The sequence below is a fragment of the Heloderma suspectum genome, chromosome 2 (assembly GCF_057233095.1).
Source record: "Heloderma suspectum isolate Gila_16-S chromosome 2, 16-S_ref, whole genome shotgun sequence".
Classification (NCBI taxonomy): Eukaryota; Metazoa; Chordata; class Lepidosauria; order Squamata; family Helodermatidae; genus Heloderma; species Heloderma suspectum.
Genome location: NC_139459.1, coordinates 185,931,473 through 185,958,546, shown reverse-complemented (window position 1 = coordinate 185,958,546; position 27,074 = coordinate 185,931,473). Strand labels below are relative to the sequence as shown.

The following is a 27,074-nucleotide window of genomic DNA, read 5'->3' as shown; positions in this document are numbered from 1 at the left end:
AAGTTTAAAGCAAATGTTAATTTCCCAGACCATGAAGTGTGCAAATTCTCTGAGTTTTCTTCACTGCTGTTTCCCCAATTGTCCTCTTGTGATGTGCCACCAATAAATGAAATTGTTAAATCAAAATTTTAATTAAGTCGATATTTCATTGAAATAGGAATTGTAAATGGTCCCACATAAACCTGAGAAAGATCCTTTTTTTTTTCTTCCTTTTTTTTTGGTAGGACCATTCTCTTTTCATTTATTACTTTTGTCTGCTTTACTCAGGAAGCGCACAAGGAAGGGAAGGAGGAGAATAAATAATCCTTCAGTATTTAGAAATTAAGGTATCTGCTCTGCACAAATTCAAATCAACTCTGTTGTCTCAGTTCTACATGACCTATCTTATCTCTATTGAATAAAATCCCGCCTAAGTCCTACTTAAAGTAGACCCATTGAAATGAAGGGGATTTCAGTTAGTGATTACTAACTTAAGTCCCATTAATTTCAATAGATTTACTTTAAGTAGGACTTAGGTTGGATTTTACCCATTATGTTTCTCACGAATCTTTGCATTTCCAAATTGAGTCTCCTCAGCCCTAAGGCAACCCCAAAATCCTCACCCGTTCAATAGGGACTCGCCTGAAAGAAATAATTGCAAATAAGGAACAAAGTCCTTTGTTAGGAGCTACCGGAGTTTCGTTAAGACTTATACCCCACTGCCCTCATCCAGATCAGAAAACCAGTTATCGATGCCATTTCCTATTTAGTATAGTCAATTGCCCATATATACCCCAAGTATTTTTAATGTAGTATGTCTCCTTCTGGATAACAGTTCATCGGGATGTGAATTCTCCTGAAGCGTCTTGGGTTATGCTGTTGCTTCTAAATGTGATTCCATATGATATGTTCAGGGTTCTCCTAATCTATTCGCCTCAAAACATATAAATGACTCCCCCACACCCCGCCTCAGGGGATCATATCTTTCCCTCACCCTCACCCCCCAGGGGATCATATCTCCCCCCGTCCCAATTCATAGCAATGGCCGTTCCTTTGGACTCAAGGGCTTCCCAGCCATTTAGACGCTACATGTGAAGTTCATTCTTTTCTGTCTAGACACTAATTGCGAGCCGGTTTGTCTATTTTGCCTTGACCTTGGACTTCGGCTGATTTGGTTACTGTGACGGGGGGGGGGGGGGAGAGAACTGTAAGCAAAAATTGCTTTCAACCTGAAAAGTCCTTTTGGAAAGCAAAACGTTTCCAGGAGAAAACCGAATGTTGGTGAAAGACTTCAGAGCATGAAAACCATTATTCCTAGATCGCTTTCTTTGTTGGGGTTTTTGGATAAATTCTCCAATTTCCGCTCATCCCGTGGGGATGAGATTTTATTTATGGAAAGAGCGAATAACCCCGGAGGTAGTAAGTGTTACAGAAAACAGGGGAGCAAACCGGGGGGGGGGGGTATTTATTTCATTGGAAATTCTCGTTGAAGACTCCAGTGTGTTTGGCAGATCCAAACCATAATGGGCAGGTATTTTCTATCTCGCCTTGTGAATAAACCTTTATTGAACATATACATGCGCGTAGCATGAGTTGTGTTCGCCGCTTGTATCCTTTCAACGAAGTGGGCTTTCCTTCCACCTCTCTTTCCGGTCCTCTGGCTCCGAATCTATAATAATGTTCTCCACTGATCTAAACAACTGGGGCTTGGAAGGGGGGGTGTGAGATCATATATTCTTCAGATTTCTTTTTATGTTATTTCCTCATCTTGACCACTGGCTGCAGTCAGATTTCCTTAACTCCAGTGGAAACAGAAGTAGCAATGATACCCACACGTGTTGGAAAGTTTAAAACACAAACACCACCATTGAACTGAGTGGGACTTGCTTCCAAGGAAACAAACCTGGGATGACGCTGGAGCTAGGTACAAGACTGAAGTCGCTATGCTCCCCCGGCCCAAGCAATTTGTTCATTCTCCCTGCCCCACTAGGACGCTATCATCCTCGCGTTTGGCTGCATGTATTAGCCAAAGTTATCCTTTGTGATCTGGAGGTGGGGAGGGAAAGAAGCAAAAGATCCTAGTTGCCCTCTCGATATTCTCGAGCTAAAATTCTCATTTTTTTCAAACACACCCCTCTGCCTCAAAGCAGGAATAACCAGTGAGATCACTCCAAAGTGGGGGACACGAGTCCCTGGGAAAGTAAATAAACTGCTCCCAACAGCGTGTAATGTATGTATATATCTCTAAATCTGTATGCATCTATATATCGCAGTCACCCATCTCTGGCAGAGTATTCTTCGATTTCATCAGTTTAATTATAACCCATCCATCTCGGATCCTGTTTACACTGTATAAAGTGAGTTGCATTTATTGTCTGTTACACACACACAAATCAACATTGAGACCATTTTATCTAACACACACACACATTCAACATCAGACATGGTTGCTGTAATATTTACTACTGAAGTATTAAACATTAATAACATAATATCATAATATAATCACAACCAGTCCCTTTAAAACATCCCCAGTTGGTTGAGCATGAAAGATTATTATTGGGTTGGACTCATACAAGGAACAAACCCTATAAAACGTGTAAGCGTTTTGGAGAACATCTATTACATTCTTGTGATGTGGTGGCAATTGTTCTTTCTTTCTTTTCCTTCCACTTTTATTCCTTTATGCCCCAAAAGCAGCTTGGCTGAAAATTGAAAATCAGCAGCAACAACAACAACAACAACAACAAAAGAAAACAACAAAAGAGAAATACCTCTGGAAGGAACAATCTAGGGGTTAAAAATGTCAAATGTGTCCATCTGTGAAAAATGATGCACTTAAAAACAAAAAACAAAACCCTAAAGCGATTATATTGAGAAAGTATCCGTTCGTTTTATTTATTTGTTTGGGGAAGCCAACAAGGGGTTAAAGATTTCAAATACTTCCTTCTATGAAAAATAAGATTTTAAAAAATCTATTAAGCAAATATATCCGCTTATATAAAAGCAAACAGATACTAATCTCCCCATTCACTCTCGAGACTGAAAGAAAATCAATTTCCTGGGCGGTAACCGTCCAGATTCCTTATTTCCCGTAAGATCCAATAGTTGATTCCCAGAAACAGAAGGGGGGGGGGTGGAGAAAGCCGAACAAGAACCAAGCAGATCTTAAGAATTAAAAAAAAAAAAAGAACCCCCACCCTGCCCCCACGCCGGTCCAGTCCATCACCCGGGTCTTAATAGTCTTCTAAGATCTACCAATTTTAGTTTTCCTAGTCGGATTGTCAAATTTGTCTTTATCAGATAGACTGGTTCTTACTTACTACCTTACTTTATATCAGTCTCCTCATTATTACAATTTTTTGGTTGTCCTGTGATTTCAGCCCCCAACTACATCCATCTCTCAGCCGCTCCCTGATACATAAGGAAACAATTTCCTGATCAATTCTATCGAGCGAGAGGGAAATTAAAAAAACAAAGGATTTTATAAATGAAATTATTCCGATCATTAGGCTTATATTTAACGCCGACCATTTTTCAAGGCTCTAGAATTCTGGCATGGCACATCTCAACCTTTGTGTCGGCCAAATGCTGAACACCCACATTCCCCTTATTTATTTCCTCACGCTCTTTACAATCAATGGGTGTCTCCCATTGCCTTTAAGGATTTCTGTTTCTGTCGTGAGGAAGTAGCCAATGGGAGCTCACCGTTCTCTTCCCAAAGCCAAGAGGGAGAAGGTGATAGGGCTTCAGGAGGGTCACGTGGCTGCGTTAACTGCGGGGAGACCTATTTACAGGTCACGTGAACCGGACCCATCCCGCTGCCTCTGCGCATGCCCCTGCGTAAACAATATGTTGGAGAAATTAGGTGTCTCTCTTTGGGAAGTCGAGTTTTAAAAAGCTCGGGCAGACCATGATATGACGACTTCACTGATCTTGCATCCACGCTGGGCGGATACCTTCATGTACGTGTATGAGGAAAACCCGAATGAAAATAATCAGAATAAAATCCCAGCCATGGAAGGGCTAAGTGGGAACTGCCCAGCGAGCCACTGCAGGGATTTAATCACTCACCCGGTATTGGGTCGTCATTCCAGCACCATTGGGACTCACCAGGGTTCTGTCTACACGGATATACCTGCTCCAGATGCCTCCAGGCAGTGCCCCGCGCCACCAGCCTCTTCGAACGCCACCTTGGGCTATGGCTATCCTTTTGGAGGCAGCTACTACGGATGCCGATTGTCCCATTCCCACAACGTGAACTTACAACAGAAGCCTTGTTCTTACCACCCCGCTGAAAAATACCCCGAGCCCAGCGGCTCCCTCCCCAGCGAAGAACTATCCTCAAGGGCCAAAGAATTTGCTTTTTACCCGAGCTTTGCCAGCTCCTACCAGGCGGTCCCTGGTTATTTGGACGTATCAGTGGTTCCAGGTATCAGTGGCCATCCGGAGCCCAGACACGACGCGCTGCTTCCCATGGAAGGATACCAGCACTGGGCTCTTTCCAATGGTTGGGACGGGCAGGTTTATTGCTCGAAAGAGCAATCGCAGTCTACTCATCTCTGGAAATCACCTTTCCCAGGTAGGGTGCTCCCAGATTCGACTTCTGCTCTTTCTGCTCCGGCATGATCACGTGCATATGCTATAACCTAACCGGCCAGGTAAAATTGGCTTTGGAACGCTTGCATGGGCACGTATGGGGAAGAAGGTGAAACAAAGCAGCCCGGTTTCGTATCCAGCTACATACCTTGGCGCTCCAGGGTGCTTACACAGCCAATTCGGCAGATGCTGTGTGTGTGTGTGTTCTCCTTCCTTCCCTGTGTTGGCTCACTTAGCTGGATCTCTATCTTGTGTTTTAATTTATTTTTATATTAAATTTCTGAATCACCTAGGATTTAGCACACCTCTCTCTCTCTCCCTCCCTCTCTCAGAAAGTCTGGGCTTTCCGGAAAGGTACAGTAAATCATATTGCAATTATAGAAGTAGCTGTCAAGTGACATGAATCTTACAAATGAATCTTGTTAAAGGAGTGGGGAGCGAACGACAAAATAGGACGATGCTTTTGCCTCTGGTTAGAAATCTGGCATGAATGACAGCCTGCGAGTAACCCTGAAAGCTGGATTGCTTGGGGCTTATCTTATTGCCTTACCACTTAGGGAGGGGAGGGGAAGGGAGGAGAGGGAGAGAGAGAGAGAGAGAGAGAGATGAAAGACCAACGAACTCTCCTTTGCTCCTGGGGTCCCCACCTTGCAATCAATGTACAGGCCCCTCTTAATGATTCGAATGGATTGATCGGAGGGAAGAGACTAAGATAAAGTAGTGCAGGGGCGCGCGCGAATAAATAAGGTACAGACATTTATCTTGAAAATACGCGAGTGGGGATGCCCCATCAGATAGGACAGGGCTTGCCAACAATGCTTGCTCAGAGAGTTGCATGATGGGCTTTCCCTTCTTATAGGAAGAGGAATTCGAGTTTAGCGAGGATTGAAGAGGAGGCCTATATCTAGACGTTACTATATTGTAGCCACAGACATTAGTGTTCGGCTTGTAAACGTCGATGGGGCGAGCGAGCAAGTCAGAGTAAGAAGACGAGAATCCCTCGGGAAAGCCTGGAAAAAGAGTCGGGGGAGGTCCTCGGCTTTGCTAGCATGAGATCTAGTGATGTGAGAAAGCAGCTTTCTCCATCTATATTGCTCTCTCTGCCTGGGTGAAAGGTTGAAAGTCTGCTCCATGAGTGGCTGTTGTTCTGAAGTAAGGTGGAAGACCTTGTAAATGAAGGCATCCCCCCCACACACACACACTTTCCATTTTCCTATAGCCTTGATTCTTTATGGAGCCCCCCTCCCCAATTCAAAAGCGTTCAGGGGTGGAGGGTGTAAAAAATACCACAATATTGTCTTCTCTGCCTTTGGGCCTTAATACAATCTCTGGAAAATGTTATTTATAGATACTTCTTTAGAACGCAAGATAAGAAACAAACCACCAAGTTCCAAACACTGGAGTAGCGTGTCTTCTAAACAAACAATTACGGGGCAGAGATTTTCACTTTCCTTCGGCAGGGATCTCCCACCCCCCTCCATTTCAGGGATTCTCTTGTTTTTGTTCAGCAAACCGCTTTGATTTCTTATCGAGTCGTAAGCCTGCATCTTTAGCTCAAAGAGCCATGGGGAGGTAGAGAAGTAGATAGGGGGAGGGGGTCGTTGATGCGCAAGTGATTGCAGTTAATCATGAGGAATGAGCAATGGGCAGCCTTAGCATCAGGGGCTATTAAGGAAAAGACTGAATGCATTAAGCATGATGAGAATTCATTGATTCTCCAGTGCATTCTAGACTAGGGTAGGTAGGCGGGTAACATTTCTCAACAGTGTGGGCACTTTCAGGAAAGTAGAAATAGCTGGGGACCTTTTGTAATGTGTCTCCCAGGAGCGGCAAAAGATGTGGAGAGCTTAGTCCAAGGTCCCTCAAGCTTCCACATGGACTTTGTGTTGCATAGACCAAGCGGTGTGGAGCGCCTAGAACGAATCTCTCTCACGCACACGCTCTCTCTCTCTCTCTCTCTCTCACACACACACACACACACACACACACACACAGTTGCTTTTCCAAAGAGCTGTGGTCTAAGACGCTGGTTCCACAACCAATTAATGACGTCGCGGAGACAGGCTAGCGAAGCATCCATAGCTAAAGCGGCAGATTCACATTCACTGGATGCTTATAATGGGAGCGAGGAGCTGAAGGTTAGATTATGTCTCCAATTTTTTATTTTTACTAACTTTGGAGTTCACATTAGGCTGCTGTGCTTGCAAGATACCTTCGGCGTGACTTGGTGCTCCTTCTTTATATCTGTCCTGGACAAATATCTCCTGGAATAGCGGCAGTTACCCCATGCTAATATATTAATTTGATATCTTGCTCAGCCAGCCCCCCTTCTTTCGCTCTCTCATTCGCTTTCTCTTATCCTTTCCGACTCCTTTTCTCTCCCCCTTCCCCCTTTTCACATTTTCCCCTCTCCCTCTAATTCTTTCCTCTTCCCTCCTCCTCTACCCCGCCCCATACGGTCCTATTCTTTATTTTTCTTTCTCTCCTCTCCCTACCGTCTGGAACAGACATTGCCCAGCTAGTTTCAAGATGCTGTTTAATGTAACAGACACCCTATCTTTCTCTCTCTTTCTCTCTCATTCTCCCTCTCTCCTTGTTCTACGTTCTCTCCGACTTTCTCTCTCTCCCTCTTTTTTCTTTCCTGTTCTCCTCATCTTTACAGATGTGGTACCTCTCCAACCAGAAGTGAGCAGCTACCGTAGGGGTCGAAAGAAAAGAGTCCCTTACACGAAAATCCAGCTGAAAGAATTAGAAAAGGAATACGCTGCCAGCAAGTTCATTACCAAAGAGAAGCGAAGAAGGATTTCAGCGACCACTAATCTTTCCGAGCGCCAGGTCACGATCTGGTTTCAGAACCGCAGGGTGAAAGAGAAAAAGGTTGTTAGTAAATCTAAGACACCTCACCTGCACGCTACCTGACAAAGAAATCCTTGGGGGTGGGGACAAAAAATAAAAATAATTAAAAAGCAAAGGGAGAGAAACAAACAAATACAAATATTTATCTGGTAAATTTGTATAAATAAAACATGCATTCGAGCTCTTTGATTTGATTATTTAAAAACACCAAGGAGGGGTGGGGAATTAGACCGCCATCTTTGGTTTATTCTTCTGTCCATGTATTGCCGTCTTTTAACTGTGAATCCGGTTGCCCTTCTTAAAACATCCATTTTGATATAGTTTTAAATGTGCACATTTAACAAGGGTGGGAGGAAAGAGAGGAGGGGAAAACATACATGCCTACACAAATATGTAGATTTGCTACGCTGGGATTCCGAATGTTATTTTGTACCTCTGTATTATAGTCCGACTCTCTTCCCTTGCCACTGATCAAAGATTTCATTTCCCATTTCTTTCGCTGTTTCTGTCTCTGATGTTTATACATACATTACATTTATGTGTGTGTGTGTGTACACACACACACACACACGTATTCATAGCAGTTCCAACAAAGATACCCTGCATTTCTTTTTTTTCCTTTAAGGTATATCTAAAAACAAAAAGGATGGGAGATAAGGCTGCTACTCCGATTGTGTTATTTGTTGATGATGTTTTCCTGATTTTAGTCTGTTTTATAAGCCACACACCAATAATTTTATGTCACTCCAGACTTCAAAGTGATTAACTCTGTAATTCCTAGGACACGATCCAACCAAAGATAGCCATTTCCAAGTCCACTTGATTTGCTAGGGGGAAATCAAAGCATGTGCTTCACTTTCCCATTGACATCAGTGGAATTTAAAGGTGGTCAACTCTGGCAGGATTATGCCCTCTCATTATTATTTCTATTTTTCTGGAATATGTTCTCCCTCGGGTTGATTTATAATGATAATAATTGTGTGTGTGTTTGTTTCTGCTGTAAAACTGGAATGTTTAATCTCCATCGACAGTATGGAAAGTGTGAGATAATTGTGTTTTTTTTTTTCCCTACGTCATTCACTTCACGAAAAGCAGTCAGTGTTCTTTAGCCATGTTAAAGGATCCCTTAAAAAAAAAAAAGTCTTGTATATGTATATAATGTGGTGTCCGAATGATATGTACTGAATGCTGAATACATTTCTTAAAAATAAATCTCTCTCTTTCTTTCTCTCCCCCTCCCCCGCGCCCTTTATTTTCTGCCTTGTAGAATCGTAAGGCTGACGGACCTTGTGTCTGTCTGGATACTAGGATGGTGCAGGGAGCTGATTTCCCCCTTTGGGGCGTGGGGGGACTTTAAAGGAAGGTTCAGAGTTGTGCAGACTGATCCGAAATCCAATCTCATTTGTGAAAAAGTCAGCAAAGGCTCCCGTTATTGAATTACTTCCTATAGAGTAGTTCTATTGGAGTCTATAGGACTACTCCAGAAGGAAGTAGTCGGCAAGGATTGCAATTCAAACCGGATCATTTTCCACCCAGGCTTCTTTTTGTTTAATGGATAGATATCATAAAATGATCCTCTCTACCACCACCCCGCTCCCAGTGTGTAGGCAATCTTAGAGATCTAGCAAGATAGAATTGAGATGAGAACATTGGTCACCGAATGGCGTGGTAGAAAGCAGGAGAAAAGCCAAGGTTACCTGGCTGTTTGTGCGAAGACCGTAGGAGATGTTGACTACAAAGTGGGCTGTGTAGGAGGTTTTAGAGGGCTGTTCCAAACAGAGCAAGAGGTGGGGAAAGGGATACAAAAGGAAGACAGATCCTGGCGTAAATTCGCACTTCGCCAAGAGGTGCTATAGGAGGCGAAGCTGCCGTTTAACTTAATCTCTTCATTGGAAATTATTTGATGAAGGATCTGCAAACCTCTGGATCTTGCCCTGCCACACAGAAATCCGTGTTTTGACAAGTCCCGTTTTACTCAACAAGTTCGACTCGCGCGGCTTTGGGGCCGCAACCCTATGTGTGGACTTACTCGAGAGTCAGGGCGATTTTATTTGGCGAGGCTTGCTTCCAAATAAATAAGAGGCGCAGTACTCAGAAGCAGCAGGGCTTCCATCTTCTACATTCTCACTTGGGACTAAGTCCCATTGAACTCAGAGGGACTCCCCCCCACCCCAGAGGAAGCAAACATAGGATCGGGCTACAAAGATTCCCAAAATCCTACCACCACTCCTGGTTAGCCTAAACCTGTATATCAGTTAATTCAGGACAAGAAATGAAGCACCTCGGTTAGGGGAGTTCCTGAGCCCTGTTGAGGACTTACTCCTGAGTTGAGATGCATAGAAGCACACTGTTAAAAAAAAATCATAAGATCCCCCAAGCTCTTTTTCAATAGCTTTATTTTCATAGGCAAGACCGATCCTCCTTAATATCTGCTCCAATTAATTACATCATAAAATGCTCAGCTGCGAACACTTTGAAAGCCACGTAGTCTTGGCCAATATTGGTTTTACCTACACTGTCCACCTATGAACTCACCCATGTCCTGCACAAGCTGTCCTGAGAACATTAAGTCAGTGCTAGGCAAGTGCAGAGCAAATAAGCTGATAGATAGACACAGGTGTCTTAACTATATTTCCTTAGATGCTTTTCAAGGGTTGTGTATGTCTACATCACCCTTCTCCAACCTAGCGCCCTCCAGATGTGTTGGACTAGAGGGTGCCAGGTTGAGGAAAACTGATCTGCTTGTTTCCCCACTGGTCACAACCTGATGAACCGATATGCGCACTTTCGATCCCCTTGAAATCTATGGGGGCCTGCCTAAAGCTGCTGGATTGTGACCCACTGTCTACAATGCAAAGTAGGGCCTGATAGGAAAGGCAAACAAGTCCACTCAACAATCGGCCAAGTCGGTACCTCAGGCAGTATCTAATGTTAGTCCTACTTAGAGTAGACCCATTGAAATGAATGGAACTTAAGTTAGACAGGACTAACTTAAATCCCTATCCATTTCAATGGGGCTACTCTAACTAGGACTACCATTGGATACTACCAGTTATATTTTCCATCCTAAACTTCTTTTTTTTAACTTGGAGACCCATAATATACTTCTTGTGCTCTAGACCTAAATTTACTTCCAAGAAAAGCTAAAGAATATCAGTGAGATTTATTTCCATGGAAGGGTTCACAGACTAGGGGTATTTTGGGTGTTTCATTTCTGCTAGTTTGTAGGCCTGATAAATGTGCTTATCCGCCATTGTACAGCATCACTGATGCCTAACAATGATATAACCCTTAGGAAAGGATTACATATACTCAGCAAATATGGATTATAACTTTTTATGGAGTTTTTTTCCCCTAAAGGTGACCAAGGGAAAACAGGGGTAAAAAGCTCACTCCCCTTCCTCTTCCACAAAATCAGGTGTCTTCAAGTAGGCCAGTAATTAACTGTTATTCAGTTCACTATGAAGAACCAGATTTCTGAGACAGAGCCTGCTTTTTCATGATCTTGGTATACCTTGTTGAAGTGCTGGAGAGACACACACCCTCTTATTCCTGGCATAAGGTCAAGGCTTTGAAAAGAAATTCAGTGGACACATTCTCCCCCTTCAAATATAGAAACTATAAATATTCACCTGGGTTTGGTGTTTATTTATTAAAAAAAAAAAAACAGTTTGAAGATTAAAAAATGGTTCAAGTTTCTGAATTTCCATTGGGATTTCAGGTTTGACAACGATAACTTCAAAAATCTGGAAATATATATGGGCAGACACCCATGTGAGTTTGGGAGATCTAAAGATATTGCTCTGCCCAAGTCAAGTCTGATTAAGATAGAAAGCCATGACTCTCTTCAGATGGAATTTAGCCCTGTCTGACCCAGTTTAGTCGATTATGACTCTTGGACGTGGACAAAGGATTCTTATAGAAGGGTCTCTCCATGGGGTAATGGGAGGGTATTTGAATTGTAGTTTTCCCTTTCCAAAGTTCTATCTCCTCTGCCTCCCCCAAGCCCGAACTTTGATCTTAAACAGATTGATCGTAAAAAATAATAATAAAAAACCCCTTTTGATTTCAGTGAGAGAGAATTGTCATTGAAATTCATGGGACGTAACAGCTATTATGTGCATAACTTCGGTGGATTATGCCCACTATTGGCAAACAAGTCCCATTATTTTTAAAGATGTGGTTTTGGGGGCCCTAGCCTAAGTGAGTTAACTCAAAAGTACTTGATTTTTGTGAGTCTCCACAAGCCAATGGGACTCCACAAGTCAAACTGGTTCTCTACAAGCCTATGCGACAAATACCTCTATCCAAAACTTAGAGACTTGAGAATAAGCCAGCTGATTTCAATGGAACATACTTATGACTAGTGCATTTAAGATTAGGCCTAAACACACACTTCCTTGGGAGGAACATATGTTAAAGTCAATGCAATGTGTTCAGAATAGGAGGTATAGCAGCTGAATTCACAACACTTTTAAGACAAGATATTGAGGGTAGTTATGCCATTATGTCATCAGTCTCATTAACGTTTCCTTAAATCCATATTATTGGCCTTCACTGGCTTATGGATTGGAATGTAAATCCACTTAAATCCAAAGATTCCAATTTAACAATATTGCATATGAAGTGGTAGAATCCAACATAAACACTACTCAGAGTGGATCTACTGAAATGACTGACTTACAGTAGTCATGAGTTAAGTCCCATTCATTTCAATGGGTTTACTCTAAGTAGAACTTCTACTGATTTTTACCCAATAACTGCCCATTATTTCTCATAGTGAAGTTGCCTCCTCTTCATTCTCTTCCCTTCTCTGAAAGAAAGCATTGCCTCACTGGATGACAATATCCATAAATAATTTAATAATTGGGAAAGGAATGGAGAAGGTAGTTTTTTTTTAAGTGAAACATTTGCACAAAAGATATTGAATGTGACTCTTAACAGTATACAATCCTACACATGTGTACTCAGAAGTAAGCCCACTAAGTTCAATGGACTTACTCACAGGTAAGTGTGCATAGGATTGCAGTCTGCGTTTCTCAGAGTTCCTAAAAGAGGGGGCCCAATTCTAGTTCAATAGCTTTTCCTCAGACAAAGGCTTTCTGAATGTCACTGGAAGAAGAAATTGCAAATTAGGCAAGAACACAAGCCAACAGCACAGCAAACCTGAAATTCTTGTAACGAAGCTGGTTGAAGTTGCCCTCCTATTCTGATTTACCTGGCAGTAATCCCCACTGAAATTAATGGAACTTACTTTTGATTAGACATGTATAGGATGGTGCTGTTAGTTTCTCTGGATAGAACTGGTTTCACCCCATTCTGCAAACTAAGTTTACAATCCAAATGAAGTTAGGCACCTCGATCCATTTCAAGTAAATGGGATTTTAATGCTTAGCAGGGTGTGTTTAGGTCCCACTGACTGAATACACAACCCAATTCTATGCATGCTCACTCAGAAGTAAGTCCCAGTAAGTAGACTGTGACTTACTCCCAAGTAAGTGTGCACAGAACAATAACCTTGGGCTATGCATAGCGCCCTTTAACTTGGAATAAAGGTCTATTGATTTCAGTGCAATTTATTTCCAAATAAGTATGTTGAAGTACCACCCCTGCTGTCTGACTTCGAATGGTCTCAGATCCAGGTCATCTTCAGGTCTTCCTAGGGAGCCTTCTTTGGGCTATATTGAAAAAGCCACGGGGAAGTGTCATTAGGACCACCCCCTGTATAGCTGGATGAAGTAACATCTCTCTTCATCCTACCCCACACAGACCTAAGCTGCAGTCACCTCATCCAGCTAATTGTGAAGCAGCTTCATTGATCCACCACGGGATAATAATTTGAAATGTCACTCCCGGAAGGGAACTCCTGGCGTCTTCCAGACCATTCAATAACATTCCCATGATGGGAACCTGACCCTCCATATATTACTATATCAATTCTTCATGCACCACTATATCATTATCACCCCATATTTATTGAACTTTCATTCCCTCCATGCTGCACCCAAAAATCAAATACATGAAGTAGGTTATCTTGAACACACTCCTTTGTGCTCTGCATAGAAATGGGATACACCGACTGCTCTTTCTTGAGTTCTCTTGGCTTTTTTTGGTTACATTCTGTGAAGAAGAAGAAGAAGAAGAAGAAGAAGAAGAAGAAGAAGAAGAAGAAGAAGAACTGCAACAACAAAACCCTTGTTTTGTGACCCTGTCTAATATATATACCAACTAAGGCAGCCTCTGGTAAGCATCTCCCAATGTGGGATCTCTGTTCTACAGGAGGCTTGTGTCACAATGTACCTGTTGGCCTTTACAATGCCATTGAACTCTCTGTTGGTTGTAATTACACCAGAACTCACTTTCACTTCATTGGATCATGGTCCAAAGAACAGTTGTATCTTAGCAAGCAGTAATTGAGGCTATCCTTTCGATGATGGTGAAGTGCACTCTAGAACAACTTAACATCGATAGCCAATTAAGTGTTTATTTCAATGGAATGTCAAGGACTAATGATTAAGTCAACATTACGTCTAAAGTAATCATTACTTTGCTTTTAAGGATAGGTGTGTGTGTTTGTATGCTCACACATATGAATATGTATGAATACACACACACTTGTTTGTCCATCCATTCTTTCCCCTTTATACAACAAAGACCATAGTCCAAGGAAATCAAATAATGCCTGCATCCTCTTATGGTACACTCTTAAGTCATTTCCACCACTACATTTCTCATGGCTATATAAAGTTTGTTGTTGTTGTTCAGTTGTTCAGTCATGTCTGACTCTTCATGACCCCATGGACCATAGCATGCCAGGCCATCCTGTCCTGCGCTCTCTCCCGGAGCGTGCTCAGGTCCATATTCATTGCATCGGTGATGCTACCCAGCCATCTCATCCTCTGCTGTCCCCTTCTCCTTTTGCCTTCAGTCTTTCCCAGCATCAGGGTCTTTTCCAGTGACTTTTCTCTTCGCATTAGGTGGCCAAAATATTTGAGCTTCAGCTTCAGTATCACTTCCCCTTATTCTCCTTCCTCTTTTAAACTTTAACAAGCACCTGTGATCGTAAAGAAGCACTCCTGTCTCTACAATCTTCAGGATCATTGGAGAGACAGAATTGGTGGGGAAGAAGTAGCAGGGTGGTGGTGGTGGAAATATTTCAGAAAAGTAAGTACAAGCAAAGCCTGGTCCAAACCTGTAAGTAAATTGGCCAACACCGTGGGCCTGGTATTGTTTTGTACTACACCCAGAACCCTCAAAATTTGGGCAAGGGGACCTCAATGGGTTTCAGACAGAGAAGGTGGCTTTGATTTTCGTGTCCTTTACTTCTCACCCAGAAATACAGTCACGGGGAAGGGAAGTCACATTTCATGGCAATGGGCGTCCTACCTTGGGCTGATTAAGGACTGCACCCCTCCGGTTGGCTGGTGCTGGGTGAGATCGCAGTGATGTCACTGCAAGGCTAGCCTTGACCGTGACTATGCAGCCTGTTTGACCTTGACATCACGGGCTTCGTGCATAATAATCAACAAGGCTAGAGCCTTGATCTTCCAGCAACCACTCAGGAGTTGGTCTTTTCTAAGTGTTCCTTGTTTCTGTTTACAGATAAACAAGGTGTCATTTCAAGTCTAGACAGGCTGCTTAATGACCAACAATAAAGGGATGAAAAGGAAGCTTCCCAGGTTTAGCCTTTTCTTCCCTTTGTAAAGTGCTTTGAATCATGTCTTAACTACGGCACTTTTATAGTAAAAGGAGCTCCTTCACTCTTTCCGCCATTTTCCCGTTTGCTAGTTATGTATCACTTGCACAGAAGATTTTTTTTTTAAAAGTTTGTAGAGTCGTTATGTGTATGCAAGGAGGAGAAAGCTGATCTTACATCACTAAGTTGTATGTTGTGGTAACAGCGTGATCCTATGTATGCATGTCTACTCAGAAGTAAGGCCCACTGAGTTCAACGGGATGTACTCCAAGGTAAGTAGGTATAGGATTGTAGCCTTCGTTGCTAAGTTGCTGTACTCTTCGTATTCCTCACCACCAAAACACATCCTTTCAATCATGTTATTAGTAACCACTGAAATGTGGCAGGAAGGGGAGCGTGGACACCATACTAGTAAAGTAAAATGATATAAGCCATGCACACATACAAACACAGGACATCATTACGGGCAAAGCTTTCGCTGCAAATATGTTACCAGGCGAGTCAGGATGTTAAAGGCTGAAAATAATTGTGAAAATAATATCTCATTACGGAGATCGAGAAGGAAATCTTTCGGGTTTGGCAATGATAGATCTATGATAAGTGGGTGGATTGATGGTTTCCTTGCAGATTATGTTGTTTCGTAACCCCAAGGTAAACTTGAGGAAATTTACGGAGACTGAAGTCAAAACATTCCACTTGGAAGTAAGTCCCATTGAAATCAATTAGATTTCTTTCTAGGTATTTAGGATGAAATTGATTCTTCTGCCCCCCCCCCCCCGCCATCAAAGCCCATTACACAATAAGACAGAAGGTTGCATGTGTACCCAAACAAACAAAACCCCTGATTATTTCGTCGTCTTCTTAGCCCTACACCTCTGGCTCTCTGAAGATGCAGCCATCAGTTTGCATAAATCCAACAGGAGAATGATAGCCTCTGCTGGCAGTGTTGGGGAAAATGTAGCCGCCTCATAAGTATTTAACCCTTAAGTGCACACAGGGAGAATCTCTAGGCACGATCTCTCAATGTGGAATTGGGCTTCTTATATCAAAGCCCATGCATTTAAAACTAAATAACAGCACAGATGACCCCCTGCAATAGCAACAGAGATGCTTTCAAGGGGGTTTACTCTCTCTGTCTTTCTTTTGCTTTATATATTCCATTCTGTTATTCCCCTTTCATCTTTTCCTCCCTTCCCGTCTCAGAAGAACTTACCAGCTTGCGTTATTCAGCTTTCACATGCAAATGGTTAAAACAGGACAATTGACTAAGCCTTTAGTGGCCATCCTTGTAGCCCAAGTTCTACTGTTATAAATATATTCTTTTAATCTCAAAAGAGACTTTCCAAGGAGGAAACAAAATATATTCAGGTCTGAGACTTTTTTTAATTTTAATTTTAGTGATCAAACTATTCAATTTGGAGGACAGTTTTTGGTTTTTGTGGCCTGGTAATATACTTACAAAAGAGAATTTGAGAAACTATGGCAGTTGGGTGTTAAAAGCTAGGGGAGAAACAGAATGCACTATACTTTTTATGTTGCGGAAAGGAATTTTCCACTAGAAGGTTAAGTTCAATTGTATTTTCTTGCAGCAAACTGACAGAGTTTTGTTTTTTTTTTAAGTGTGTGTGTTTGAATGTGCTATTTTAATAACTTGATGTGGACTATCTTTACCGTGGAACTATTTGAAGTTGTGTTGTTTTAAGAGAGGCAAGTTGATGTGATGGAAAAGCCTGTTGGAAGAGGAGAGCTAAAATAAGGAAAGACCAGAGGAAAAGTTGAGAGCAGAGGGGGCATAATCTGGGAGAAGAGGGAAGCTGAAATGCTTTCTTTCAGATCTTAGAAATTCAGGATATAACACTGAACGAAGCTTTGGAAAGTGTTGAAGTGTAAGAGCGAGCTGTCCTCCCCCACCCCAAGTGAAGGGCTTTCTCTCTCTCTCTACCAAGAGCTGGTGTTCTTTCAAGACAGACATTTGCATAAGATGTAGAACCCATTTAATACACTAGACAGTGACCTTGAACTGGCTAAATCGCCATCTCGGCTCGGATTAGACTTGCCCTGAGACCCCCCCCTTTTTTTTTTTTCTTCAAAGGAGCTCTGATTCACAGAAGGTTCCCTTGATTCTGCAGGAATACCCGAATTTCTTTAAATCCAATGTAGGAGCCTTCCGCGGGCGTAGGGGAGGGGTTTCAAACAGTTCTCCGCCTGCACTTTGCCTTGATAATAGATTTTAACACACACACCTTTTCTTTTCTTTTTCTTCCTCCCGCCCTATAAAGCTGCTGTTGCTGGTTTTTGGAGGATCTTTGGTGGGATGGTTAAACAAACAAATCCGTGAACATGAAAAATTATCACAGAATCCCTCTTGGAAAAGTGTGCCTTATATACACCGCCTGTCTCTTCCCCCACACACACCTTTAAATTAGTGATATCAATTATTCATGAGGAAGTCTTAGCCTAGTCTTTACAATGTTTTATTTTAAGGACTGCAGTAAAGTAATTACATTCTTTTGCAACAGTAAGCGGGATGGATTTCTCTTCTTCTCTTCCCCCCCCCCGGGGGGGGAGGCTTAATAAGCATCAGATTTTTCACCTAAACGGGCATCCTAGTTGTCAATAGATAGAAATAGAGAGTCTTTAAAGAACCTCGCTAAGTATTTCTTTCCTCGCTTTTTTTTTTTTGGACCTGCGACATCTTTATTCCAGTGTGAGCCATTGCAAAGGGTGCAATGAGAGACAATAACATAATTAATAATAATAAATAATGGTGTTAGGCTGACTAGAAATATATTGATGCTTCATGTTCCATATCTGCGAACCTTCCTCGCTCCCCCTGATGATAAGGACTACAATCTTGCACACAGTTAAGCAGCTTAAATCCCACTGAGGTCAATGGGAGTTAAAGGATCTGACGATTTGTAGACTCCAACGTCAGACCCATAGATCGTACGGAATATCCCCAGTTCTATTTTCAGTATAAAGGCGTTTTGATCATCACTATCAAGAATAGCTAAGCTGCGTGAGGTTTATTATTGTTTTGTTTCTGAGAGGGAAAAACCTTATCCTATAACAGAGACACGGTGTGTAATGTTCTTGGATGGAAAGACCGGGTGCTGTCTCCACTTCTTATCTACCTCATCCTCTCCTCCTTACAGCTGTTATTGTAGAGTGTATGTAATGAGGGTTGAAATGCCTCCTTGACTCGTATGGGAAGCTAAAGTTACTCTTCCAGTATTGAGATAAGAGAACAAAGCCACGAGGCTCAAAAGCCACGAAGCCTTATGGATAATATAACATAGATAAAAGCAAAGAACTATTTTAAAAAGATCCAAATTTATATGCACTCTAGATCATATATTTGCTAGACTATAAAACTGTTTACTCCGTGGTGGAAAAGCAGTAGCAGATATAAATTATCTCAATTTAAATCATGAAATATAAGGAACTGCTCTGTTGTACCTGAAAAGGTTAAAAACGTACTAACCTTACATACTAACGGATAAACAGTGTTTAGCTGGACACAGAACGCTCACAGTAAGGTATGTACCGAGAAGGATGTCTATTTAGATATAGTTGTATGAGAGGCACGTGGGGGAAATGTGGAATATCAGGGAGCTGCCCCTTTAATAGAACTCGGAAATAAAAGTGTTTATTTGATTAACACGTGATTCCCCCCCTTCCTACATTGCTTGGGGAACTAAAGTATCGAGAGTGTCGGGAGAAGGGGGAGTAGCCATTAATGTAAAGGAAGCCCAGGGTAATACATTCCGCGCAATTTCAAGAAACCTGGATTTTTGCACATCAAAGTAACATTAAAATAAATACATAAAGGCATGCAATTTTTCATTCCCCGTTTTGGTTTGTTTATCTGGAGTAAGGTGAAGTGGGGTTAGATGTCTTTGGCGAGCCCTCCCTCAAATCAGTTTTTACCTATACATGAGGATTTACGGTAATTTTGCTGTCGAGTCCAGTAGTCGTGGAAGTGGAAGTTAGTAGCGAAGAAAATTCCTCAGATGTTCTCTCTTCTTTTGGAGGGGAGGGGCGGGAGAGAGAAATCTTTCCTACAAGGTAACATCGCTCCCCTTTGTTCTTTAAGGCGCTGATGTTTGATCCTTCCCAAATCCAGATTGCCTTTTAAGGTTCCTTTCTCAAAGCTAGGTCAGAGAGGATTTGCTTTCCTTGGAGAACGCCTCGCAGCAGTAGTCTTTTCCATCTAACCAACTCTTTCGGGGCTCTCCCCCGCTAGATCAGAGAGGTATAAAGACCCGGTTCATCTTACTTTGGATTGGTGCTAACTGAAAGTCCGGTGAGATAAGGGGAGACAGAGAGAGACAGAGAATCCCTATTTCCTTTGTTTAATAGATCTCATTTCAGAAGGAGGATCATTCATTAAAAAGCCAGCTGGCATTGGCAAATGTTACTTTTGCGTTCTTCTAGAGATAAAAGCGCGGATGTCCCCTCATTCCAAGACTCTGTTTATTTGTTTAGCAAAATAAAGGTGGTGTGGGATTAGGAAAAAAGAAGCAGCCCCCTGCAAAAGGTGGAAGGGTTGAAGAGATTTTAAAAGTCTTCCACCTCTATCATGTGTAAATATGAGCCTGTTGCGGTTAGACTCATTCGTCTCCTTAAAGAGCCTGTAAACTTTATATGACACAATATCTAATAGTAATTTATTGGGAGATATTGTAAATTTCAATTGTTTTAGTTAATAAATGAGCTAATTAATGAGAAAATGGTTTAATTTTGCAAGCTGTTGAAGGGACCCTGAACGCAGTTGGGGGGGGGTGTCTTTTTATTTTTTACAGAGTATATATATATATATATATATATTACAATACTTTGGGTTTCTCAGGCCAGCGCTTGCTTAAAGCCCGTTATTTTATTTCATAAAATGTTTAATGATTTTTTAAAGCATACAAAAAACCGAAAGGCAGAACTTAATGTTTTGTTTTGTCTCAAATTGCTAAAGGTGGGTGGCACCCTTTCGCCAACGCGAGTTGGCGCCCACGTGACCCCTCCGGACCAATAGGGTGGACCTTTAGGTTTAACTATGTTTAATGTCAGATAGCAATAAACTAGAAGCTCTTGGTCAGGCCCGCGGAAATGGGCGAACATAATCTCCTTAATCCTGGGTTTGTGGGACCGCTGGTGAACATCCATACGGGAGACACCTTCTATTTCCCCAATTTCCGAGCCTCCGGAGGACAGCTACCCGGCTTACCTTCTCTCTCCTACCCAAGAAGGGACAATGTCTGTTCTTTGCCCTGGGCATCCTCCGAGCCGTGCAACGGATACCCCCAGCCCTATCTCAGCAGCCCCGTTTCCATTAACCCCTCCTTCAGCAGAGCCTGCGATCTAGCTAGAGTGGAAGAAAGCAAGTGCTACTATAGGGAGGCGTGCTCGGAGAACGCGCCCCTCAAAAGGGAAGAGAGGGCTAGGGACAATGCCTTGATGCCCCTCGAAGCGGGCATCGCCAGTGGAATGAGCGGCAATTTCGGCAAATTTGACTACCCGGCTACTGAGGCGGTGTCCCACGACCCCCCTTCTTGTCAGTCTTTGGAGTCAGATTCCGGCTCCTCCTTACTCAATGAAGGGAATAAGGGCGCCACCAGCGAGCCGTCCACAGTGGTTTCCCCCATCAACCAAGGAAGCAATCTTTCCACTGGGGGTAAGAACGTGCGACCAGGAAATACATCTAGATCTCTGTCAGAACAAGAAAAGCGAATTTATGCAATGCCTCTTTCTTTCTTTCTCTCTCTCTCTCTCTCCCTCTCTCCCTCTCTCTCTCTCTCTCTCTTTCTCTCTCGCGCACGCCCGCTTGAAAAGTCCGCTCGTGACTCTTGCTGTTATAAATTCCATGAAATTAGCAGCTGGGCTGAAGCCTGTCTATTTGTGCCGAGGCCACTAGGGGTAGCACTCAAATGCCTCGTGCTTTATTAGGTGGTGCTTCTTTTAAAAAGAAAAGCCCATAAACATGTAAATATCCCATAAAAGAGATCGCGATGGCCCAGACAGACAGATTTCCATGCTTCTCTCTCTCTCTCCCTCCCTCCCCACCCCAATTCCTAACCAGCCCACTACCTCCAGGACTTATTTGCCACCGGCCGCGGGAAGCGTTTGCAACAGAAATGAAATGCGGTGGTGGAGGCATAGGCGGGGTGTTTTTTTGTTTTTAATACTGAGATTTCACAGCAGTACGACTGGAGGAGCCCTTGCTGAGTTAGGAGGGAGGACTAAACCTCAACGGCGATTCTTTCCAAAGGGTCATCTGCACCCTTTGGTGGGCATCTCAGGTGAAAGTCTGGAGAGACACCTCGTATGAGGACGATGCCAAGCTCCACATGAAAGCTGACTTCCAAAACCCTGGTTCCTTCTCCACCCACCCCCAGCCCTTTCCTATAGAAACTCGAAAAGGTGCTAGACAAATTTCTCCGACAAATTCCTCACCCCAATATTTCTCATAAGCTTCCCGTTATGTGCCCGCTTTTCTGGAGCAGCACTTCAAGGAACAAGGAGCAGTTGGTTCCCGTCCCCTGAACTGCGTCTGGATCGATTTGGCCCTTCCCTCTGCAGAATCTAGCTTTGGGACTCCAGATACATAAAGAGTTCTTCTCCCCTAAATTTCAGGTTTGCTTCTCCTAGACCTCCTTTCTAAGCCACAACAGCCCATCTGGCGCTTTAAGTCCAACCTGGGTTACTCTAACCCTTCATTCCAGCTGATGATCTTGGGGCGTTTTACCTGATCCAATCTGAATGGCCACTTTAGACTTCTTTTTCTTCTCCTTTTGAATCAATGCCCTGCGCGCGCGTGTGTGTAAAAGGAAATGCTAGCTAACTTTATCTCTACCCCTCTTCAAATCCTGGCAGTTCTGAGAACCTACAATGCATGGCTTAAGTGGCATGCATGCATGACATAGGAGCCTTAGATCTTGGAATCTAAAACGCAGATGTAGGGGTCTTTTCCCCCCTCCCCTCCTTTCTCTAGGGGCTAAAACATCTCACCGGGTTGTTTGTACAGAAAAGTGTGTGTGTCTCACGTTATCAGAGAACTAACAATGGAAACGTGGGTAAAAGGGAGGCGGGAGAGAATTCTCGTTTTGGAACCCTTTTCCCTCTCTCCCAATCTCTCTCTTCCCCTCTGTATGTGTGTGTGTGTGTGTGTGTGTGTGTGTAAAATCTCCTTTCCATCACGCTGTTCTTAGGTGCTCCCTGGTACCCGATGCACACAAGGTCCCGGAAAAAGCGAAAACCTTATTCTAAACTGCAACTAGCGGAGCTGGAAGGGGAGTTTATGGTCAATGAATTCATTACTCGCCAAAGAAGGAGGGAGCTTTCCGATCGGTTAAACCTGAGTGACCAGCAGGTGAAGATCTGGTTCCAGAACCGGCGTATGAAAAAGAAAAGACTCCTTCTGCGAGAGCAAGCCCTTTCTTTCTTTTAAAGTTCAAAGTCCATATTGGGTAAACACGGAGACTCTCTAGCCTTCGTCGCAGCTGATGGTCTCGGGACTCTTACCTGATATGGTTTAGATTATTTTCCTTTAAAAAGAAAAAAAATATCAGTATCCTTTTCAAAAGCCCAACAGCAGGCGTATATGTGTGTGTGTGTGTGTGAGAGAGAGAGAGAGAGAGAGAGAGACTGAGCCAGAGATAATGCTTCTCTTCCACTCCTGGACCTGTTGGGGAGAACAACCCAAATGTGAATAGGCAGAACCGAACCCCTTCCTCAATCAGCTTTGTCAACCAGTGATGAGTAGGTTCTGAATGGACGTTTTGACTACGAACTGCCCGAATGTCCCTTTCGCGTGTGCAAGCATTCACAGGTACAAGTTTTCCACTCTTTGGCTCCCTGATATGTTTCCGACGGGACTTCGCGTTGGCGTTGTTGTTCGGCAGCCCGTTCGCCTGCGGGAGAGCTTTCTGGGAAGCAAAAGTCGCTGTGTCCTGTAGTATACGATCGGTTGAGTGCGTTGGGATTTTTCATTCTCTGGAGGAAAGCTTAAGTGGATGTGGCGTTCATCTTAAATCAGCTGTAACCATTCTTATGGAGAATGGCGAGCCAGTGTTTTATGTTTGCCGGAGTTTATTTTCAGGGCCAGGGTGTCGAAGAACTGAGTTCAACACCTATAGAACAGAGGTTAGCAGAATATCTATATTCATGACAATGAATGTCCAGTATTTGGCACACCAAATATTATGTATCCTATGCATATATATATATATATATACACACACACGTGCGGATGCATATACACACGCGTACACACACACACACACACAGTGCATAGAAAATCGGCAGATGGTGGTACTAGCCAGATGTTGTTTTACGGAAAGTCGATATAAGATGGGATGTATATGCTTACTTCCACACACTCTCCCATTGATATGCACACACACGCTGGCTCACAAACACACACTTCTAAGGCTGCAATTTTCGTCACACTTCCAGTAAAGATCCGCAGGATTCGGCTGCGAAAGGTCAGAGCCCCTTTGTAACAAAGAAATACATTCTTAAGGAATTGTCCTTATTTATCACATTAATTTGAGTATTTTAGAGGCTGCCTCTGGCATCCTAGTTAATCAGGCTGCCTGCATCCTCTTCTCCCTCTCCAACTCCCCCCCCCCAACAAAATGCTTATTAATTTCAATTTGTATTTTGATAACTCCGCTGAAGGAGTCTTTGTGCTGCGTATACTATTGTGTTTATTGATTATCACGAAGGTGGTGAGGGGCGGGGGGGGGCTTTTTATACATTAACTATTGTGGAATCTCTTGGAGCTAATTAAGCTATTAATAGCTCTCCCCCACCCTTCTATGTTGAATATCTCCTAACATTAGTTCTTTCTTTAATGGCTGCTATTTTCGAAATGAAGGAGCAGAGATGCCCCCCCTTTCTTCTCATATTTAGTTAATTATTGAATTAAAAAAGAATTAAAAACAACTGCTATTATCTCTCAAGAATAAAGAATGATCCGTGTTTGCGCGTGTGTGAGAGAGAATACACACACTTGTCTGTCTGTGTACATACACACAGAGACACACACACACAAACTTTTCATTCATGGTTTTCCATAGGCAGTAGCTGCATACCGTGAACACTTATGGGATGTGTCGCCTTATTTCCCCCTCTCCCCCCCCCCACACCAGCTTCTGCTTATGGGGGGGTGGGGTGGATATAGGGTAACTTCCACCGAGCGCTTCCATTCCTCCCCCAGCAACCTCAGTTATAGTTTGCACTTTCCCTTACAGAGAATCCTGGAGTAAGAGAGGAGGGAGAGGTTGCCTTGTCCATCATCTGTGTTTTTGTTTGCGCACAAGTTATCATTTCCGGAAGAAAATGACAATTCGCTGGTCTAATAGCTGTCAGGCTCCGGTATTCCTTACACCCTTCAGTGATCCCACTGACTGAGGGGAGGGCCGGAGGAGAAGGGTGGCGGCGGCTCGGCGTTGTCGTTGAAGGTTGACAAGAATCTCCCCCCCCCCCCCGCGCGCGCCCCCACCTAGACGCTTTATTTAGGAATGAATCCCACTGATCTCCCTGGGACTTTTTGAATTCGCGTACCAAACCTTTTCTCGTTCAGATCTGCTGGTTTCCTAAATTACGTACTTTTTCTTTTCTTTTCTTTAAGTGTGTTGGGGAGGACGGGGGAGGGAGTGGGCCACTACAGCAAAGTAGGGTGAGGGGGTCAGGATGGTCCAGCAGAGAGTTTTGCTACTACAAGCTTTGCTTCATTCGTTTTATATCAGACAGGATTAATTTTATGACAAAGGCAACGTTTTCTGGGCAAGACTCAATTGTCTCCACGTGCTCCGTCCCTGCGTTCATGGTCATGACCGGTGGCAGGAATGCTTTGCCTTTACGAGCTGCAAAGGATGCCGTCTAGTCCTTAAAATGTTCCTGGCTCCTCCCTTCCTCCTCCTCCTGCAGCCTTTATTTCGGTCTGTTTCCCATGCCTATGTCAACATTCCTTCTCCTCCTCCTCCTACCCAAAAGATCCTTAGATTGGGGGGGGGGGCACTCCTTTATCACCCTTCTGTAGGAAGACTTTAAAATATTAAGACCCCTGAAAAGGAAGAGACAGCCCCTGCCCATAAGATGCTTTAAAGAAATAGGTACCCAGTCACAATGCTGTGCAATAAATATATATAAATACACACATATATATATATTCAGTTATGTGCAATGAACGGGGTGGGTGGATGGAGAGCCGGGATAAATGTAGAGGAACCCTACCTATTTCTCTGAAATACGTAGGGTTTGAAACTTTGAAACGATGGGCTTCTACCCGGGTCATTTTCAGCAGTGACTTGTTCCCTTTGAACCGACCAGCCGTAGAAATCGCCTAAGTAAGCAGAGGCGTCATAATCCATGGCGACCCAGCTTTCTCGTTTGTATCGTGTTGTGTTTTGAGTCTTGGTTTCTTTTCTTTTTAAGAAGAAGCAGAAACATTTTCGATCAAAATTACGACCTTGAGCCACTGAAGTGTAATGTGATATATTATATAAATATATATGGAAGCCTTGCGTTTGTGTGGAGCTGGGTTGTCGGTGGGAAAACGTTCAAGGCACCGGACTTGATTTACTCACTTAAAAAAAAAAAAAGTAAGCTTCACCACTGTCCCTTGTTCCCCACTGCCATCGCTTCGCCTTGCAAACCAAAAGGTTTTTGGGCTGTTCTAAAAGGTTGCATTCTGAAGAATGGGGTTGGTTTGCCAGGCGTTTAGAGTTTACGGGGCAATGTCATAACGCAGCGTCGGACTGAAATCCCGTCATCTGGGAGGGGATAAAAAGAAAAGACAGAGAGCGAGAGCGGAAGAGTGAGAAAGAGAGACTGTCTTGTTAATATTTTACGTGCCGAGAGCAATGTCTATCTACAGTGAAGGAGAGCGACTTCTCCGCTTTGAAATACAATACACAACCCACCAGCAAGAATCTAATTCTGGAGAAGGGTCTCCTTGGTGTGTGACTGTCTACACGAGACAATTCTCCGTTGCCACTCCGATGATTAAAAACGGGAGGGGGGAAGTGGTCAATTTAAAAAATGAAGTTCGAGAAGTTGAAATATATGCAATATTCTCTGTCAGATTGGATTAAAGTATTATTCCGTGTGAATTCTGTTCGTCTTGTGTTAGTCGCCCGTGTCAGTGGCCCAGCTCCTTGCTTGTTACTCTCTAGTCTAGTTTCCTGCTGTTGTTAAATATGCATCGTTCCAATATAGTCCATATGTAATGTTTCTTACCTCAAGCTATTATATGTAGGGTCTATGCAAATGTCTGTCATAGCACGTTTCCCGGCTTTATATAGTCATGTAAAAAGTTGTTTCACAATAATGATAACGATGATGATAAATTGAATGTATTATTATGTGATTTCTGATAATAAATAAAATGGCTCAGACCTCTAGTTGGTGATTTACTATCGAATGAGGAGGAATCAGCAAGGTTAATGAAAGACCACGGAGCCCCCCGCCCCTGGAAAAAAAAGCCAATGAAACCTTTGGAGGCATGTAGATCATGTTTTCCTTTTTTAAAAAAATTAAAAGGATGCATAAAATATCTTGTAAAATAGGGGATGTCTCAGAGCATGATGACAGCCATAATTAAAAAAAAATCCGAGAAGATAAGAGTAAATTAATTTCAGATGTTAGTGTTTTAATGAGAATAGTTAGGAGGGAAGGAGGAAATCTCTGGATGGACTTCTTGGAAAGAGAAGTACTATTAGTGCTTACACACACACACACACACACCATGTTTTTGCCCCTTTCAGGGGAGATTGAGGCGAAGCCGAGCCTTCCCTGGTAAGGAGAGAAAGAAAGAAAGAAAGAAAGAAAGAAAGAAAGAAAGAAAGGTGATTTTTTTTTTAAAGGAAAAGTCCCTTTAATGGAAATTTACAACCCTTGAATGCAAACACACAAACACACCTTGGATTTTACCAGTAACCCCATA

General features: G+C 43.0%; 2 protein-coding genes across 2 annotated transcripts; both read left to right on the top strand.

The window, feature by feature from the left end:
• Positions 1-3,897: 3,897 nt before the first annotated feature.
• Positions 3,898-7,497, top strand: HOXC13 (homeobox C13). The gene is made up of 2 exons (XM_084832301.1): positions 3,898-4,561; positions 7,241-7,497. The coding sequence occupies exons 1-2, from the start codon at positions 3,898-3,900 to the stop codon at positions 7,495-7,497; spliced, it is 921 nt and encodes a 306-aa protein (XP_084688427.1).
• A 12,736-nt stretch (positions 7,498-20,233) lies between these two features.
• On the top strand, positions 20,234-22,571 carry HOXC12 (homeobox C12). The gene is made up of 2 exons (XM_084832300.1): positions 20,234-20,798; positions 22,333-22,571. Exons 1-2 carry the CDS (start codon positions 20,234-20,236, stop codon positions 22,569-22,571), a joined length of 804 nt encoding a protein of 267 aa, XP_084688426.1.
• The last annotated feature ends 4,503 nt before the right edge of the window (positions 22,572-27,074 follow it).

Coding starts and splice junctions, on each gene's coding strand:
- HOXC13 (XM_084832301.1), top strand. CDS start 3,898: ATGACGACTTCACTGATCTTGCATCCACGCTGGGCGGATACCTTCATG. Junction 4,562..7,240: donor CTGGAAATCACCTTTCCCAG/GTAGGGTGCTCC, acceptor TCATCTTTACAG/ATGTGGTACCTCTCCAACCA.
- HOXC12 (XM_084832300.1), top strand. CDS start 20,234: ATGGGCGAACATAATCTCCTTAATCCTGGGTTTGTGGGACCGCTGGTG. Junction 20,799..22,332: donor AAGCAATCTTTCCACTGGGG/GTAAGAACGTGC, acceptor CGCTGTTCTTAG/GTGCTCCCTGGTACCCGATG.